At 41.5% G+C, this 20,626-nt stretch overlaps 2 protein-coding genes across 3 annotated transcripts in view; one reads left to right on the top strand and one right to left on the bottom strand.

Annotated features, from left to right (window-relative positions):
• CEP85L (centrosomal protein 85L) overlaps positions 1-20,626 on the bottom strand; it is a 127,168-nt gene that overhangs the window by 40,257 nt on the left and 66,285 nt on the right. The window lies entirely within an intron of this gene.
• On the top strand, positions 9,148-18,997 carry PLN (phospholamban). 2 transcript variants are annotated; one of them, XR_012883200.1, is made up of 2 exons: positions 9,148-9,272; positions 17,876-18,997. XR_012883200.1 is itself a non-coding variant. In XM_075862416.1 (2 exons), exon 2 carries the CDS (start codon positions 11,796-11,798, stop codon positions 11,952-11,954), a length of 159 nt encoding a protein of 52 aa, XP_075718531.1. In that variant the 5' UTR covers positions 9,148-9,272; positions 11,682-11,795; the 3' UTR covers positions 11,955-12,123. The 2 variants fall into 2 exon arrangements, 1 of the variants encoding a protein (XP_075718531.1); XM_075862416.1 differs by lacking the exon at positions 17,876-18,997 and adding an exon at positions 11,682-12,123.

The following is a 20,626-nucleotide window of genomic DNA, read 5'->3' as shown; positions in this document are numbered from 1 at the left end:
GAGGCGGTCGCGGATGATACAGGAAAATGCAGTATTACAAGCTGGCCATTTAAATAAATTGCCCGCTATGTAACGCATGGACATGTCAGGTACGCCAAAGCAGTGCTCCGTGCTAGAGCAGATACTCTGCTGTAAAGTAATGTATATGTATCATTTCCAAGAAGAACTGAAGGGGTGACACTAGATTCCAGCATTAGATGTGGCGGTACAATGTAGCCCTATATTTTACTTGCTACACTAAGGAATGCTCTTTCTATATTTGACTGGGATGTTGAGAAGACCACAATTTGATAGTGCCTGCTGGTTGGAAAATCTCTGTTGTGCCAAGTTCCATGTAAACACTGCTTATGAGAACATACATTACTGGCCGATGCCATCATATTTCCTACTGCTGGGAACAGAGTCGGTCTCCGGGCTCCAGGACAATTATCCGCAGAAGCACAAGTGAAACTGGAGGCTGAAAAATGACTTTTTATGACATGCTAAACGGATATCACACAATACTCACCGGTCATCTAATATGAAACTGAATTTACAGGGGAAGGTGAGACATTAGGTCCTAACTTTCCTCTAACACTGATCATATATAAATAGCGCTCTTCTTCTTCAGGTCTTGATACTTTTCCACGACAAGGGATCACATCTAGTTTTTTGGACCAAATATATACACGGAGAAGTACTATTGGCAAGTGGTTGCTGCCTTACATATAGAAGGTAGAATACACAGAAGCTGATCTGCTGAATAGCAGTACAATAATTTAAATAACAAGAATGACTCCATTCACTGACTGCAAGCAGACATTCTTGAAAATGGAGATGAATTAAAAATTAAAAGAAAGTATATAAGAAAAATGCAAGCGACTATCGGACAAATATTTTAAACAAGATCAACTACTTTCCACACAATAATAGTCTGTCATTGGTGGGCCAAAACGATCGTTCGTTGTTAACCATCATTTTGATTAAAATAGTCTGTATTGATCAACTTTAGACTAGTGTATATGGCCAGCTTTAGACTGGATAAGACTTTAAAAACAAGTTCACACATAATTTTAAAATGACTACACAAATACTGTAGATGTAAAATGAAAGTGCACACTAACATCCCTGAATGATATAACAAGGCCAATTTCCCACGACCATAACAACGCCACATTAAAGGGGTTTCTAGGCTTTTCCCTGTCAGTATGTAACAAGCTGCAGTGGGGGCATTACTGGGGGGGGGTTACGGCACATGCATGGACCTGAGCTCCATAGGGAGGGATGGCATATTTTTTATAACTTGTATTAGAAAAGTCCTTATACTTCATTAATAAGGGGGCTAGATAAAAAAAAAAAAAAAAAAAAGACAGAAGCCCGGGGAACCCCTATAAAGGTCTATTTTACATCGGCAAAGCCCAGACTCTACTGATCTGAACATAGATTACCACAAGACCCTATTCAGTTCAGTTCGACCATGGGGGGTGTAATCTGGACCATAAAATGAAGCCACACTGAGGCCACATGAAACGTTTCTGTAACAGTGTTCAACAATTATACCCAATAAGCAATGTAACCATGAAAAAGTATTTAATTGGATCTGTGTCTTTTGTGTGACGATCAATCTATTTCCTTCCAATCGTCTCTACATACTGATGCATATTGTTTTTCCGGCTTTGCAGCTTGCTGTAGAGCGGTCTTATCAGAAGATAAGAAAGCCTGTTCCTATGTATAGCAACACTTGTGTACAAGTGGTCATATTATCAGCTTATTACCACAAACACGCTTTATTTAAACATTCACATCTTAACTGTTCACATGCAAATAATGTACATTTAGGAAATATTCATCATGAACAACTGTTGTATAAAGTATGGAATTTTATTGTAGCAGGAGCTCTTAGGCGAAGTTCACGTCACCGTTATTCATTTCCATTGCTCTGTTCCGTCATAGCAGCAGAACAACGAAAATAATCTAGAGCTGGATCCGTCACATGACTGCCACCAACGGCACCCAAGAGAACTCATTGACTTTAATGGATTCCAGTAGGTGTCTGCCACAGATTTCCATAATTTTGACTGAAAAAAAAAAAAATGCAGCGTGAATAGTTATTTTTTCCGGAATCGACAACGGAGCTTCCAATGCAAACGTGAACTTAGCATTAGGTGGTCACTGTGGTAGATAACCAACACTTCTGTGTGGAAAGATGGTGAAAATCTTTAGTAAATAAGTCACACTTTGTGCCAGTCATGTCCCCTTTACCGACTTATAAAAGTTTCCTAAGAAAGTTCAGAAAAACGGTCAGTGGCTCGTTAAATATGGCACTGAGCCTTCGCGGCAGAAAGCAGGAATAATTGCATTAGTAATTATGCCCCCAAGAGAAGTTGCAATCATGTGGCAGCCAACAGCGTTTTCTTCCGACTACAAAATAAGCATATTTCAATGGGGAGAGGGGAATGAGCAACTTCCAGACCTAGAGTACCCCATACACATAAGATGGTTGACTTATCTTCTGTGAATGGCCAGCTTTAGAGAGAACTGCCCCAAACCACTATGTGTGGGCCAAAACTCTCTAATTCCACCAAAGAGATCCCAGATCTAATCACTTGCCACTCAGGTAGACCCGCCAAACCTGCATTGGCAACCAAGTACGTTCCCTTTTATCCATGCAAACGCCTAATTATTTTGTTATTATCACAAACACTCTGTTCTGAAGAGGTTACAGGATTAGAAAACCATTCTCTTCATCTGTCAGACTACGACAAGAGCCGAAATGCTTTTATCATCAGAGAAGATAAACCAGAGCAGAATTTTGCCTTTCAGGTCAACTATGACCTTCAATGTCCATGAAGCTAGTTATCGGTCTCCAGTTATCTTTACTGGTACCAGTCACTCTCAGTTTGTCACAAAGCCCTACTAATCTTTATTTTCTGGGAAGTGCTCTCCACACATGGAAGACACATTCATCTCATTCTTCTTGATGCCAATACTGCCAGACACATATATAATATTTTCATTTTTTATTTGATCATTTGTTCCAATGGGAACGTGGACGTATTTTGAGATTATCTCTCTCGGAGAGTGAATACAAAGGACTATGTCAACAATGAAAACCTATTAAATAAGTCAAAAGAATTAAAGTGTGATATTTTTAATTTTACACTATGGTGGCACTTCAGAGGAATTAAACATTTAATGCAGGTTCCCCCGACAGACTACAGCTGATCACTGGTAAGTAGTGGGACACCCTGTGTTTAGTTTATCGTTGGGGACACTTCTAACTGTCTAAAGTATACAACCCCTGTAACAGCAAGCATGATCAAAACCTGGAAACTGGAAAATGCACTGAATGAGGTGAACTGGGTTCAATACATACTTGTGTTAGAAAAAAATAATAAATACCAGCCCCTATAGCTCTGCTCATTCACATACGTGTTCACTACTTTTACACTTGACGGCCTAATTCTGCTTGCCCCCCATGTGAACTCTTTTCACTAAAAGGTTACCAGCTCATGTAGCAGGAGACTCTTTTTTCACAATGATAATGTTGAAGAGGTTTTATTTTACAACCGGGGTATTGGCTAAATGAACAGAAACAAGTCTTGGATATGAACACTAACATATCTGGGAGCAGACCAATTTCTCTCCTTTAAAGGACATGTCAGGAGCAGTTAGGACACTTTTCATACTAAAAATGCAGCAAGTCCCAGAGTATAAAACGCTCCAATGTGGTCAACAGAGATTTCCACGTTGTGACTTCCGAGATTCTTTTAGATGAGACAAACACGTGCGGCTGCCTACACTATAGGCAAACAGTTTCTAATATACATTTAGGAATGAACACAAAACGCGTTGTACACCAACCATAAATAAATATTTGTGATAGGATGCATATGATATATAAAACAAAAGTCAATAACTAGATAATATTTATACTATATACTTACTTACCTCTTGCTTACTATTCACAAAAGAGTAAGGCCTCATTCACACGACAGGGTTTCCCGGCCGGGTGCCGGCCGTTCATAAATCGGCCGGCACCCGGCTGCATTAGGAATAATAGACCCCTAATGGGGCTATTCACACGACCGATTTTTTGACGGCCGGGAAAACCGGCCGTCAAAAAATAGGACATGCTCTATTTTCGGCCGGGTACACGGCCGCCCAGCTCCCATAGAAGTCTATGGGGCCGGGTAATACACGGCCATCACCGGAATGTGTCCCGAGTGATGGCCGGGTTTTCCATGGCTTGCGCTCTGTCTCCTCCTCCTCACAGCGCAGAGTGCATGTGAGGAGGAGGAGATGATGCCATTCGGATGAATGGCTACGCTGGACATACTGTGTGGCAGGGCCGGGGTGTACAGCAGGTGGAAGGGAGCGCTGCGCTGGCTCCCTTCCCCTGCTTGTTTTAAAAGCGCCCTGGCCCGGTGACACCTTCCATGGCGCCGCTAGCAGCTGCTGCGGCTGTTACTACTGTAGCGACGCCGCTATAGCAGAGCAGGGAGGTATCTCCTCGCTCTGCTATGTGCTAGCCCCACTTTAGCTCCCTGAAGGACCGGAATCCCCGTGTTTTCGGGGATTCCGCTCCTGGACAGAGCGCTTGATGCCTCTGTCCATATCTGGGCAGTGACATTAGGGGAAACTCCTGAAGCGGAATCCCTGAACACATGGGGATTCCCCTTCAGGACTTGCCGCTGATGTCACTGTCCAGATCTGCCCGGCCCGAAACGGATGCAAAACTTTATGCAAACCAGCCGGGCAAAATGGCCGATTTTACGGCCGATACTCGGGCTCGAACGGGACCCGGTCGTGTGAATCCCTACTAACAATTCAATAGCTGCTTAGGTTTAGTTAACCTTTTAAGGCCTCATGCACACTTCCGTCGGCCGTTAATGACGGTTCCGTCAAACATGGGCCTCACACGGATGGCTTCCGTGTGCAGTCCGCTGTTTCACGGATCAAATTCAAATGAAGAGGTCGAGACTGTTCTGACAAAAACGAGTAGGACCTGCACTACTTTTGACGGAACGGCCGCACTGTTCCGTTAAAACAACGGAAGTGTGCATGGCCCCATTGAAATGAATGGGTCAGGGTGCTATTAGTTGAAAAAACGGATAGCACTCTGACGAAAAAAACCGAACGTATATTGTAAGAGTTCAGGTCATATTCGTATTCACTTATAACAGAGAGACAGACTACTGGTTGTTACCATTACCAATGTCATAAGGCCCCATGCACATAGCATGGTCTCTGTATGGTGGAACAGAGAGTCCATACAGGTCCAGGTGTCGCTGTATTGTGCCTCCATTAGCCAGCGGATTCTTTCCTACAAGAATTGCTCTGTAAACCTGTGTGCCTCTATGTAAAATTGGAGGCACACATTGGTGCAGCATGGGTGCATAGAATTATAAAGGCACCAAATTAGTATTCCATAAAATATGGATACGCAACATGGCCGTGTGTGTGTGTGAACATTTAGGAGGTTCACAGGCAACCCCGATCAAAATATAAACCATAAACACCAGGTAAACCAAGAATAGAACAGCAAGGTATTTATCCATGGCAGGTAAGACATATTAGAAGTAAAAAAAAAATAATAATAATAAATAATAATCTGAGCTATCAATTTACCAACTGACCTTGAAAAGACCTTCATCTTCTGTTCTCAAGCGCTTCATCACACAAAGGAAATGTGCAGACAGACACAACTGAAAATATTTATAGCGTCATGCCTAACCCCAAGGGACCACACGCTAATGAGCGATATGTACCTATATATACAGGACTCACGGATGGCTACAGTACGTGTCCTCATGAGTATAAATTAATGTTGTGGGCCCATGGACATATAGACAGCGCAAGCTGAATTGGGGGGGGGGGGACTCATACAAGACGTAATGGACGTTAAATAGTTTGCTTAGGAAGAGATATTCAGACTGGAAAAACAGTTAAAATCTTGGACTATAAACTTCTAGGAAAAGCTTGCACCAGCCAAGGAATTATAATGAATATATTGTGAAGTGAGGTGCTAAGTGCGGAGACTCCCATATCCGATCTGCACCAGCAGACATCCTGTTTAATGAGTGTTCCCCTTGGCAAATCTTTATATTTTGGTTTGTTCTTCGGGCTCCATCACATGACAGGGAAATTCGCAGTATGTAACGCTAGCATATCAAATCTAGTAGATCACGTTATCCTTATACAGATGCTGCAACATGCTCAATAGACAGTATGGTAGTCACCCTCATATGCTACATGCTGAACAGTAAGGCCTCATACACACATCCTTTTCCTTTTATATGGCCGAAAAAAACGGATCAGCAAAACAGACCGCACAAGGATGGGTTTTTTAATGGACCATTGAATACAATGGGTAAGATAGAGCTGAAAAACCGGACAGGAATAGGACCTGCTCTGAGTTTTTAGCGGATCAGGCAATGGATCCGCAAAAAAAAATTAAAAAAACGGATGTGTGCATGGCCCCATAAAGATAAATGGGTCAGTGTGTTATCCAGTAAAAAAACGGGTCACACAATAACTGACGTGTGTATGAACAGGGCCTTTTCTTTGACAGACAAAAATATGAGAAGTTGCCCATAGAAACCATCAGCATTTTAGCTCTTGGGTCTTTCTAAGCAAGGACCTGATTGGTTTCATTGTGTGATCGCTCCTCTTTTTTCATACTTGTTTTTGTAGTAAACATATTCCCCAGAATTACGCAGCTCACACATTCACTCACAATGGTCCCTACATAAGGTGGGACTAGGAAAATCCTATTTCCTTATGACAGGTAAACATGCTAGGTCCAACTACAAAGCCAATTGTGGGAGAAGTGGTTTATGAAAGTAGGGCTAACATATATGGTCCAGTACTAAGGCGGGATTCACACGACCGGGTCGCGTCCGAGCCCGAGTGCCGGCCGGTAAAATCGGCCATTCTGCCCAGCCGGTTTGCATAAAGTTATGCATCCGTGCCGGGCCGGGCAGATCCGGACAGTGACATCAGCGGCAACTCCTGAAGGGGAATCCCCATGTGTTCGGGGATTCCGCTTCAGGAGTTTCCCCTGATGTCACTGCCCAGATATGGACAGAGACATCAAGCGCTCTGTCCAGGAGCGGAATCCCCGAACACACGGGGATTCCGCTCCTTCAAGGAGCTAAAGTGCGGCTAGCACATAGCAGAGCGGGGAGATACCTCCCTGCTCTGCTATAGTGGCGTCGCTACAGTAGTAGTAGCAGCAGCAGCAGCAGGAGCTGCTGCAGCTGCTAGCGGCGCCATCAAAGGTGTCGCCGGGCCAGGGCGCTTTTAAAACAAGCAGGAGAAGGGAGCCAGCGCAGCGCTCCCTTCCACCTGCTGTACACCCCGGCCCTGCCACACCGTGTACAGCGATGCCATTCGTCAGAATGGCATCAACTCCTCCTCCTCACATGCACTCTGCGCTGTGAGGAGGAGGAGATAGAGCGCAAGAGCCGGAAAACCCGGCCGTCACTCGGGACACATCCCGGTGATGGCCGTGTACCCGGGCGAAAATAGAGCATGTCCTATTTTTTGACGGGCGGTTTTCCCGGCCGTCAAAAAATCGGTCGTGTGAATAGCCCCATTAGGGGTCTATTATTCCTAATGCAGCCGGGTGCCGGCCGATCTATGAACGGCCGGCACCCGGCCGGGAAACCCTGCCGTGTGAATGAGGCCTAAACGTTCTTCCAACCATGAACCCTTAGTGCTAGCAATGGGCAAATCAAATAAAGTGCAATGCATTAGGCCAACAAACTCTTACAATCTACTAAAATGAGAAATAAAAGGGTTAAAAGTACAAGAAAATTATTTGATCTATGGAGTATATAACCTCCTGAGCTTTGTAGGGTAACTCACAGTCTGCTAGCTATCTACACAACCAATGCCATGTCAGCGATACTACTACAGCACTAACGGCAGCGGACATGCCGGAAGGAGCAGTCGCATCAGTTTTTGTTTAATGCAGTGGCATTAATGAATTTTCCTTTTTAGGGAAGGTATGGAAAGAAAACCTTCAGCTGACTTTACGTTTCCACTGATATAGCTGTAAAACCTACACAAATCTTTCGGTGGAGACTCTAGTGTAAATCTTTCTGTGCAAGACTTAAGAGGGTGAAAAAAAATAAAAAAACCTACACAATTCAAGAGCTGTGTCTAACAACCTCAGCTGTGATCCATCCAAAATCCAACCAGAAATGCACCCAATGTTAATAATAAGTAAATGGACTATCAGATCTGAACATAATCTCGGGCGATCAGTTATTACTATGATCACAGCTTGTAAACTGATCAGATTATGGGGATGGCATGGGAACAACTTTTCCTGTAAACCTTCCCTATCCACACAAAGTATTACTAGCGTAAATTTTCAGCTCAGACCTTCTTGGTAATGTACTAGGGCAGCACAGAGCCTCAGTAGTTAACTCTGTTGCAATGCAGCACTGGCGTCATGGGTTCGAATCCGACCAAGGTCAACATGTGCATGGAGTTTGTATGTTCTCTGCATATTTTCTCCCACACCAAAAAAAAACCAACATACTATAGTTTCAATGGTTCTTATAAAACTGGTATGTATGTCTGAGATAAGGAAATTAGATTGACACTGGGGACAGGGAAAAATGTGAGTGATACGTTGGCGCTATATAAACCACGCTGAAATAATGTCCTATGGTACACTGGTCTATTACAAAGTCTTCATATGTAACTCTGGCCTCAGTATAAAAATCAAATATATCTCTCAGGAGGTTATCAATAAAACCAGGTGCTGAATATAGAAGCTCAATATATCCAAAAAGAAAAAGCAATATTATATAAGACTATACAGTTAAGACATATGGAACAGTTCTATTTAAATAAAAAAAAATAATCATGAAGAGAGTTGAAAACCTAATTTAAAAATGCAAAAATGTCTTCAAATCCAGGATTGTTCTGGATCAACACTTAATAATGATCACTAGACACACTGAACAGAGGCACTAAACATGAATACAAGGCTGTATACGCAATCCTGACTACTGCTTTATCACTGCTGTAATGAATCAAATGGCTGCAAATCCAAACGGCAACATTCCAGTGTGATGTCAATAGCCCGGCCTCTGAAAGTTCTGTTTTATACAGCCAGCCCCCTCTCCCTTCCTTCCACACCTCCTCAATTGTTCCCATAAACTGAGTGACAAACTTCAGACGTTGCCACACAACTCCAGGGAGGCTGGAAGAAGACTTTCCTGTAGCCCAAGACACACTGACCTCGACCTTCTCCACCACCACTAAACAGTAAGGTAAGGCTTTATGCGCCAATGTGAACAGGGCAGGCAGGCATCTAATGTGCATTATTATCAGACACTCGGGGTAGTCAATACATCTAAAAACCATTGTTCTATGTTCTAGTCAAGAGTTAGGACCTTCTGAGAACTAGGTGACCCTGATTTGTGCATATTGTGACCCCCTATGTTTCTAAACACTTATTTACTATCAATAATGAATAAATAAAAAACAAAAGTTGAAAAGCACGTATTAAAAAATGACAGATTAAAGGACAGATTAAAATGATATAACGCAGATAAACATACAGCAGATGTTTGGAAAATTCCTCACTGAGCAAGTCTGCGTAACAGCGAGCAGAGAATTCTCTGGAGAGCGAAAATTCCATTGACTTTGTCATTTCGAGATCTGAGAGGCGACATGCGGTTGTCCATTTCATGGGAAGGAATGGCCCATCTGAGCCGTATTGTAATTCATCTAATCTGCATTAAAGGGGTACACCGCTTTTTATTTAAAATTAATCGAATGGCCTAAAATATATCCTGAAAATGTGCTGCTCACCCAGGTGTACAGCTTGTTACAGTGTATTACAGCCTTCTTATCGAAGATCCTGGCAGCTTTGTGAGAAGAACTAGGTCTGTACAATTCTTCATCCTCTCAATGTAAACAAAAAGGTTTCTATTCTCGATCTGCAAGCACATATGTTGAAAACTGAGCAATTGATATATAAAGTAGATCAGAAAGTAGCGGGAGGTTTCATCACATTGTGAATTAACCATTTATAAAACACCAGAAAATAGTCATAAGTACATTCATCAAGTAGTGGATGTATACTCTATGATATATGAAGGGGGGGGGGATCTGGAGGACCGAAGCTAGTCTGAAAAAGACTATGCCATGTTAGATTACCGACATATAGTAGAGAATAATTCATCATACAGTGCACAGCACAGAGTAGGTATTAACACTTTGGTTCATAGATTTTCCCTCAGTATGGGAGATAGAGGTTCAGTGTTTGACCTGCCGGACATGAAGTTGACGTGATGATGTCACCCAGTGGTTATCTTTAACTTGACCCTGGAAGGTTCAGTAGCACACAACACAGCAGCCGTTTCCTCAGAGCTCCCTTCCTTAGTGCAAAGGAAATGGAAGGCATTCCACCAAGATATAGCGGAATATAGTAGAACGCTTGTATACACTAACTGGGAACTGGAAGAGTCCCTATATTCCCAGACAACGTTCTGTCAACAGGACAACCCCACATTACATCTGTTCCGGATCTAGCGATATCATTTATTATAATTGATCGGTGAAAGCTTCACACATGAGCAGCTTCCTAGGCAGCTGCTGTAAAACCAGTTAATGCAATAATCCATTGTTTACCAGGAATAACAGCAGGAGCCCCGCCAAGCCACATCACCTACAAGGCAGCCAACACAACAAAGGACTAAAGTATTTACAAGTATTTTTAACTTGTGTCTTATTCCAACTTGTGACCTTCTGAAAATCCCCTTTTATCCATAACACGCTCATGTGGGTTTAGGGGGCACAAACACACAACTCGAGCAATGCCACACAAAACTCATAGATCAGATGAGAACAGAACCATGGGATTAGTGAAAATATCATCGCAAACGTATGAAATCCTAGGACTAGCAGTACAGTCACCCTGTCTACATGGGATTAGGTAACTAGATACCAGGTCTTCAGTGTGGCAAGTCAAACGGACCATCACGCAGGAAACCTTTGATGTCAAATGGAAAATATGGATCCATAATATCTTTATAAATAATATATAAAACAACATATACTACTAAAAATGGTTCCAAATAATAGTGAACACTGCAACCTAGGAGCTATGACCAGGCCACTCACTGGAAGACATACTAGGATCAATCTCCATCATCCAAGCATTGCTGTGCTCATGTTGGAGACATGTATGTGAAGCAGACCTAGTACAGCAAGTCTATATGTGTCTGGTTTATATCTCTGTCTAAGGACGCATTATAAAGCCAAAGCTGAAATATTACAGTGCCAGGACTGACGGCATGTGTCTCGTAGCCTAATATGGACTAGAGAATACACTATAGTTCATATGTAAGGCAGAGAACATTCAATAACTCTTCATACTGTAAGGAGGCAGGAGAAGAGAATTTACAACATAGTTGTCTTCTACGAGTTGCATGTTTTACACATCACGACACAGTTTGATCACTAACATTATTAATACTAGTTGACTTTGGAGTAAAGGAGAAGTGATTTAGAAATGAGCATTTACCGATCAGATCTAGAAAGCTAGATGGTGTAAGTCATACAGGTTCAATGCACGTCAATACATTCATGGAAATGGTTGGATTTCGTTTATTAAATTTGCATGATTCCCTTTCACTCTGAGTTTTCTAACTTTCACTCTCCTGCTCACTCAGCTTCACCAGAGGATCTGTAAAGTCAGGGAGAAGACTAAGGTCCTCAGTACGGGAAGCACTCCGTCTCTTTCTGCACCTCTTCTATAACCCATCACCCTCTGTCCTTCTCTAGCCATGGATAAAGTCCAGCACATAACCCGATCTGCAATGAGGAGAGCCTCAAATATTGAGGTCAACCCGCAGACCCGCAAAAACCTACAGGAACTCTTTGTCAATTTTTCCCTGATTCTCATCTGTCTTCTTCTCATCTGTATCATTGTGATGCTCCTCTGATGTTCTCCACTGCGGTAGATCCCCTCCAGACAGACTAAACCTAGTGAAGCACCGCCATAAAGATGTGATCACCGTGCACCATTTCTTGGCTTTGTATGCAGTGTCTGATGACTTCTTTTCACTTGTAAATTGATATTTATATTATTGTGTAATAAATCTACTGTAACACATTGCTCTCCAGCCTATAATGCAATCTTATATAGACGTACAGATTTGTAGCATGTCGCCATGGAGTAAAATAACTGAATAAAAGCATGATCACACCACACAATGTCACTTTTGACTTTAGATTTGTTGTAAAAGTATTTGTACACTTTGATTTGCTAGACAGGAAAAGACTGTCTGCACTTCGATCTATGAGATTAGAAAATGTAAGATTCGCATACCAACCAAAAAGCCTTTCACATTTGGTTCCTTTACATGCACATCTTACAGATGCCCTAATGACAATAAGGCCATGTTTACACAGGGTTGATGCGCTGTGTAAAAGTACAAGGTGTATCCGTCCTGGAACCACAGGAATTCTGCCAGAAAAAAAATATTAAAAAAAATCGCACCAAATTGTGGTGCAGTTTTTCGGGCGGAATCTCCGCTACGGAAAAAACAAAAAAACAGTTTATACTTACCCCGTTCTCTGCTGCCATAGCAACGCTTTCTTCTGTTTTTGTCCTGGCCGGCCTCCTGGGATGACGCTGCAGCAGTAACCTGGGATGAAACGTCATCCCAGGAGGCCGGGCTGCACGGAAGACAGAGAAAAGCATCGCTATGACAACAGCCGAGCTGGAAGCATAAAAACGTTTTTATTAATTTTACAATAGAAACATTTTTTGGGGGGAGTTGCGATTTTTGCGGCGGAGAAATAGCAACATTTACCATTTGTTGCGGCCTTTACCTCCCCCATTGAATTCCATGGAGAAAACCCACAACAGAAAAGCAGCGATTACAAAGCATAAATTGACATGCTTGCGGATCAAAAAAAAAACAAAACGCACTGCAGGTCAATTTATGAAAGTTTTTTCACCAGAATTTTTACACAGCATGTGGATGAGATTTTTTTCACATCTCATCCACTCTGCTGCTACTGAAATATGCTTCCATTTTCCACAACGAAATCCATTGAGGCAAATCTGCAGTGTTTACGCTACGTGAACATACCCTAATCTAGAAAGCACCCACTTAAAAGTCTCCTTGAAGTACCAATCAAGGGACTATAAAACAGTTGGTGGCTCCTCTACCCCCGTGAGTACCCCGAGATATTCTGCTGCAGTGATCACTTGACACATGTCCCTACAACCCTGACTTTAAAGGGTTTTTCCCATCAGAGACATTTAGGACATATCCACTGGTTATGTCATGTCAGATAGATGCGCTCATGCTCCGCTGCCTCCGTAACTGCCATTCACTACTATGGGAGTTACGGAAACAGAGTAGCTCAGCAAGTTGCGCTGCTTCCATAACTCTCGACCATGCAATCAGGAAGTGGCCGGGAGTCAGCGTGAGCACACAAAGCTATAACGGGGATTAGGGGTCCCCGTTCTAGAGATCGGTGCGGGTCCCAGATGTGGGACCCGCATCTATCTGACATTTAGGACATATCCTGTTGATGTGTCATAAATGTTCCTTATGGGAATATCCTTTTAATTACACTCCCTGTTTCTGAATCTGGTTGAACAGATTAAAATTCAACCCCACGGTCCTTTGCCTACACCGACAAGGGTTAGTGGATAGACGGCCGTCAGCCCAGTCAATATCAGCCAGCTCCACAGAGAAATATCTAATGTGTATGACACCTATGTCTAATGCTCATTCCCTCCACTCTGTACTGCAGCTCGGCCTGTTCAGACAAGCTGCTGGCTTAAAAAACAAGCCCACCAGTGCATGCAGAGCTAGTTTCCAATACAGAATGATTATAATTTACAAGCAACTATTGCAATAATGAGAAAAGGGAAGATTATTACGAAATACCAAATAAAGGCTCCGCACAGAGTGGTATCTGCAGGATTCCTATGCTACACATAGTAAGCAATAGTTAAGCAAACTTTCAAAACGCATTTAAAGAGGCTCTGTCACCAGCTTTTCAAACCCCTATCTCCTATTGCAGCAGATCGGCGCTGCAATAACGTTTTTTGTTTTTTTCAAAAACGAGCATTTTTGGCCAAGTTATGACCATTTTTATATTTATGCAAATGAGCCTTTCTTAAGTACAACTGGGCGTGTTTAAAGTTATGTCCAAGTGGGCGTGTATTGTGTGTTACATCTGGGCATTTTTACTTGTTTTACTAGCTGGGCGTTGTGAATAGAAGTGTATGATGCTGACGAATCAGCATCATCCACTTCTCTTTGTTACCACCCAGCTTCTGGCAGTTCACAGACACACAGCGTGTCCTCGCTCATCCAACGATGAAGTTCCTGTGGGAGGAAGTGAGTGACGTCACAGCGTGATCTCGCGAGGACACGCTGTGTGTAACGAAGAGAAGTGGATGATACTTCTCGTCAGCATCATACACTTCCATTCCCAACGCCCAGCTAGTAAAACAAGTAAAAATGCCCAGATGTAACGAACACAATACACGCCCAGTTGGACTTTTACTGTAAACACGCCCAGTTGTACTTAAGGCTCATTTGCATAAATATTAAAATGCTCATAACTTGGCCAAAAATGCTTGTTTTTGAAAAAAACAAAACGTTACTGTTATCTACATTGCAGCGCCGATCTGCTGCAATACGAGATAGGGGTTTGAAAAGCTGGTGACAGAGCCTCTTTAAGTGCATTTATCAGGCAAGAAAAGTATTATTTATCTTAGCACTGCGGGATATCAGTCTTACAATTATCTGGGATTATTACAATAATAAAGACTATGAAAATGTTCCCAGTTTAAAAGTTCAACACTGCATAATATTGTCTAACTGCCATGGTAACTCAATGATGACCGCCATCCAAAAATCAGGGGGATGACGACGACTGCAAGCTATTCCTTAAAAGTGCTACGAAGTTTTACTTTTACTAAAAATAAAAAATGAAACGGATTAATAAAAATGAAAATAAACATTAGTTTGAATAGCAGCTCAGGACACAAACCGTTGACTCATTCTTCCAGCAAGTAGAAAATGACAACTCGTCCAGTCACTTGTGATCCCTTTATATGCAATGATTTTTCGCACGGTGGTTAGGAAAAAATTGGAGCCAAGGATCTGATGGACATTTCCATTATGACGAGTCTTGCAGCAGTCGGGAAGGAGTTCTTCCCGGCCTGACGGTGAGAATCATTATTGCCTTGCGATGACTCGTGTGAGAAGGTGTTAGACATCAACAGCTACTTTTCGTTACAAGCGGCGTTTACATCTATAGATTGTGCCAATGATAATAATTTTTATGGCAGCAAGATCAATCAGGATAGTTTTATCATTGATCTTTCCCTACATTCACATCGATTAGTTATCAATACAATTGCTTTATACAAGGGTAAATACATGATCATAAACCACTGAAAACAGGGGCTTGACAATGGGGTTACATTTGACAAACTCTGAACTCTAGTCTTAAAGAGGCTGTCACCAGATTATAAGTGCCCTATCCCCTACATAATATGATCGGCACTGTAATGTAGATAACAACAGTGGTTTTTATTTTGAAAAACAATAATTTTTTACCAAGTTATGATCAATTTTAGATTTATGCTAATTCGTTTCTTAATAGACAACTGGGCGTGTTTTTGCTTTTTAGCAACTGGGTGTTGTAAAGAAGTGTATGAGGCTGACCAATCAGTGACCAATCAGCATCATACACTTCTCATTGTTCCAGCCCAGCTTCTTTCACTGCAGAATCACAATATAACAATGGGCTGGAACAATGAGAAGTGTATGACACTGATTGGTCACTGATTGGTCAACGTCATACACTTCTCTTCACAACGGCCCAGTTGGTAAAAAGCAAAAACACGCCCAGTTGTCTATTAAGAAACTAATTAGCATAAATCTAAAATTGCTCATAACTTGCTCAAAAACTATCATTTTTCAAAATAAAAACCATTGTTCTTATCTACATTACAGCGCCGATCAGATTATGTAGGAGATAGGGCACTTATAATCTGGTGACAGAGACTCTTTAAGGTGCCCTTACGCATATAACGTGTATGGGGTGTCCCAACTTTCCTCTGATGTCAGTGGAAAGAAGGATCGGAATGTTGGATTTCAACATGCCCAGTCCTCTTTTCCCGCAGGAGATAAGCACCTGTCAGAGGTGTGTGCCATGGCTTATTCGCTCTCCCCGTTTAAAACGCATGCACCCTGAGCATACATGTGTATAGGAGAGTGGGGAGGCATAGTTGTTGAACATCTAAAGTGTTGATCAACTTTAAGCAGGCCATAGACCTTCGATAAAAATCATTCAAAACGGTCAAAGTAGTATAAAGCAGCAACTTCTCTTCCACCCCTATGGCAATAAACATATATGTTCGGCTGATCTGAGCATTCATGTTTATGGTGGAGATAGTGGGAGTACGGTGAGAATTATGATGACCGCAAACATGAGATTTTACTTTGCATATCCCAATTACAACCTGGCAGATGTTGGGTTGAAGCATGAATCCTATATCTTAAAATTGTTACTGCCTGATCCTCGTTTTTTCACTAAAAGGGTCTGATAGCTGCTTATTTACACCTGACAACAGAAATAACACCAAAAACACCATAACCTGTTGAGCCCAAATAGGGAAGACCAATTGGTTACCATAGGTCACGTGCCTTCAATATACACTCCTCCATAGCAATAACGTCATTACTCCAGAAGATTTATAGTGTGTGGATGGAAGGTCGAATTCAAACAAACCCTTCAATGACAAGATATAGGGGGTGAGCTTAAAGGGGTCCCTAAAAATTAATGGCCTATCCTGGCCTATGCTGATCTATTGGGGTCCGACTCCCAGGATCCCCGCTGATCAGCTATTTTGAAAGGGGTGCAGCGCTCGTAAGTTGAGGATAGGCCATCAATTTTTAGGGACTGGAAAACCCGTTTAAGGTATTTTTTCACACGATTGTTAAATTGATAATTGTTGTCATTAGGGCTAGTCCACACGTGGCGTTAATACTGCAGATTTTTCACAAAGTATTTGGTTGCAGAACATCCGCAGCATAATACAGTAGCAGAGGCGTGGATGAGATTTCAAGAAATTTCATCAATACACTGCGTACGTGATATGTGGAGATTCCGCACACAAATTGACCTGCGGTGCGTTTTTTTAAGCCGCAGTATGTCAATTGTGGTGGCGGAATCGCTGCTATTTTGTTTTGTGTTTTCCCCATTGAATTCGATGGGGATCTAAAACCTGCAACAAACAGTCAAGTGTTACGACTTTTGCGGCAGAATCGCAGCGATTATGCTGTAAAAATCGTAACTTAGGAAAAAACAAAAACCTTATACTTACCTCTGACGTTCTGCAGGCCGGCCTCGTGGGAGGACGTTTCATCCCATGTGACCGCTGCAGCCAATCACAGGCTGTAGCGTCGGTCACCAGAGATGAAACGTCATCCCAGAAGACCGGTCTGGATGACATCAGAGGGCCAAGCTCCTGGGATGACGTTTCATCCCATGTGACCACTGCTACAGCCAATTACAGGCTGCAGCGACCTCCTGGAGTGAATCATCATGCCAGCAGGCCGGCTAAATGCTGCAGTTTTCTGCAGCGGACACTCCAGCCGAAAATCTGAACCACAATTTGGTACGGTTTTTCGGCTGGAATTCCCTGTGGCCACCTGGGCGGATACGCTATGTACCGGTGTATCCACCCCGTGTGAACTTAGCCTTACCTTATGGTTTCACATAGTAATGGAGTCCAGAATGTATTAGGTTAGTTATATATCAATTGTCTCTTAAAGAAGGAGCTCAAATATAACAAAATATGTAAAATGTACTTTCTTCCTAGAGAAAAAGAAAACCAAAAAAAGTCAAAGACACAAGCACTAAGGAGGGCTGAACACAATGGATCTTGCCAACAACAGAGGCCTCAACCTTCTGTTAAATTTTGTTCTGATCATCATGGTTCTTCTCCTAATGTTCATCCTAGTAAAACTACTGTGAGATCCCCTGACTGGAAACCGAATCATGACGAGTCAAAGCCACCAAGGAGCATATAACCCATCTGGGACATAAGTACAAGTTACAAGGACATTACTTTCAGGCGCACTCATTTCTGACAACTGAGATGACATTGGGTGCTAAAATTCAACCAATCAGTGTAAACCTTTGTCCTGACCAGTCTAGTGGAGAACCTAGATCACACAAAATGAAGATGATCTGTATCAAAGTCATACATGACCATACATCTGGCATGATGGATACCATGCTGGAATGTCTGTCAGTACCCGCACCAAGGATTGGATTTACCCAAATGGTCAACAACTTGCCAACAACGCTTACCCATTCCATCTACATGTTCCAGATCATTGAGGAGCGTAAAAGAAAACCCTGGAAAGAACTGCTTGTATATATTTGTCAACCTTGAGCCGTCTGATGAAAGCAAAACGCGTAATGATTTACTGTAATAACCTTAGATCTAGCTATTCCTTCACAAATTAGAGGGCACTAGTACTAAGGCATGCAAGGAAGCACTGATTTCTATACATATACTTGCACTTTTGTATAACTTTTTTCTGAATTCACTTCTATAACAAGTTAATAAATGACACTTGATAATTATTTGTAGATGCAAACAGCTATAGATTAGATCTACCCACATTATCCACAAAAACTCCATATTGAAGTATTCTGCCACAAAAGTAGTTCAATGACAGCTGGGATTATATGCTATGATTTTACATATCTGACATCACTAATAATAATGCTATGTGTAAAAGTGAAAAATCAGCAGATCTGTCCACTATCTAGTCTGCCAAATGTTTGTATTTTTGGGGGGGAAATAACACCACTTTATTTTCAGAAAATAAATAATAAAAAAAACGACATGTAAATCTGAATGTGTAAACATACCCTTATGGAGAATAAAAAAAACGTTAATTTTTCTATGATAGTGCACTGTGACTGTAAATAAACATTATTAAAACAAATAATACTGTAACTTATTTTTACTATCTATACCAGAGCTAGGGATTTTAGAGTCACTGTTTCAGGTCATCAATTTGCCACTAATCTAATGAAAAACTGTTCAGTATATAAATATCATCATCAATGATCTGAACGGTTGTATGATTGTCATGATAATGGTCTTGTCTATAGTACTAAAAAGCAACAGGTTCCATCCATTGGCACCTACAGATACACACCATGATATATTATAGTAAAAGTGCGGTTATAAGTAAACAAATTTAAGATTGTTGATACGAAGATGACAAATCCTTAACATCAGACCTTCCTCTAACCAAATATAAGAACGTTTAACACCTTCGGGACGAAGCCATTTTTTGATTTTTGATTTTCGTTTTTCACTCCCCGTATTCCAAGAGCCATAACATTCTTATTTCTGCGTCAATAGAGTGGGGTGAGGGCTTCTTGTAGTTTATTTTGGTACCATTTATAGTTCCATATAATGTACTGGGAAATTGAATAAAATGCTTTGCGGGCTGAAGTTGGAAAAAACGGCGATTCCTCAATTGTTTTTTGGGTTTCGTTTTTACGGCTTTCACCGTGCGGTAAAACCAACAACTTATCTATATTCTGTGGCTCAAAAACGATTACGGTGATACCATATTTATATAGTTTTTTTTATACTTTTTACTACTTTTATTGATAATAAACTTTGTTAAAAAAAAAATGTTTTGTGTCGCCACATTCTGAGAGCCATAACTTGTGAATTTTGTCACCGATTGAGCCAATGTTTGGGCTTATATTTTGCGGGACGAGCTGTAGTTTTTATCAGTACCATTTTTTTGGTACGTAGATCTTTTTGATCACTTTTTATGACATTTTTTTTACAGCTAAGTTGACCAAAAAATGATTTTGGCGTTTTACATTTGTATTTTTTACGGCGTTCACCGTGCGCATTAAATAACACTATATTGTAATAGTTCCGACTTTTTCGGACGCAGCGATACCAATTTTGTTTACTTTTTTTATATTACTTAGGGGTAATATGTTTTTTTTTCTTTTTCACTACTAAAAACTTTTTTTATATACTTTATCATCCCCTTAGGGGATCGTTAGATCGCTGGTACAATAAACTGCAATACGAATGCAGTATATAGTCATTTTTACAGGCTTCTGTTAACGTTTTTGTGGGACTTAATCACACAGCACAGCTGTGCGGTCATTCACAGTGTGATCTCGCTGTGAGGAAGTCCCACACAAACTTTACCGAAGTGTCAGGATTGTGAATAGACATCGCGTCCTGGCTGGAGGCGATGTCTATTCACTCTCAAGACACTTCAGTAAAGTTAATGTGGGTGTATGTGACAGCACAGCGAGATCACGCTGTGCGGAGCACAAATGGAAATGAATGGAGAGAAGTGTATGACGCTGATTGGTCAGCGTCATACACTTTTCTTTACAACGCCCACTTTGTCAAAAGTTAAAAGACACCCAGTTGGGCATTAAGAAACTAATTAGAATAAATCTAAAATTGCTCATAACTTGCTCAAAAATGATCATTTTTCAAAATAAAAACCACTGTTATCTACATTACAGTGCCGATCACATTATGTAGTAGATGGGACATTTATAA

The sequence above is a fragment of the Rhinoderma darwinii genome, chromosome 4 (genome assembly GCF_050947455.1).
Source record: "Rhinoderma darwinii isolate aRhiDar2 chromosome 4, aRhiDar2.hap1, whole genome shotgun sequence".
NCBI lineage: Eukaryota > Metazoa > Chordata > Amphibia > Anura > Rhinodermatidae > Rhinoderma > Rhinoderma darwinii.
The sequence above is the reverse complement of the archived record's forward strand: the minus strand, read 5'-3'. Positions and strand labels throughout refer to the sequence as shown.

What these genes read in the sequence shown, in the direction of transcription:
- PLN (XM_075862416.1), top strand. Translation starts at nt 11,796, where the DNA reads ATGGATAAAGTCCAGCACATAACCCGATCTGCAATGAGGAGAGCCTCA.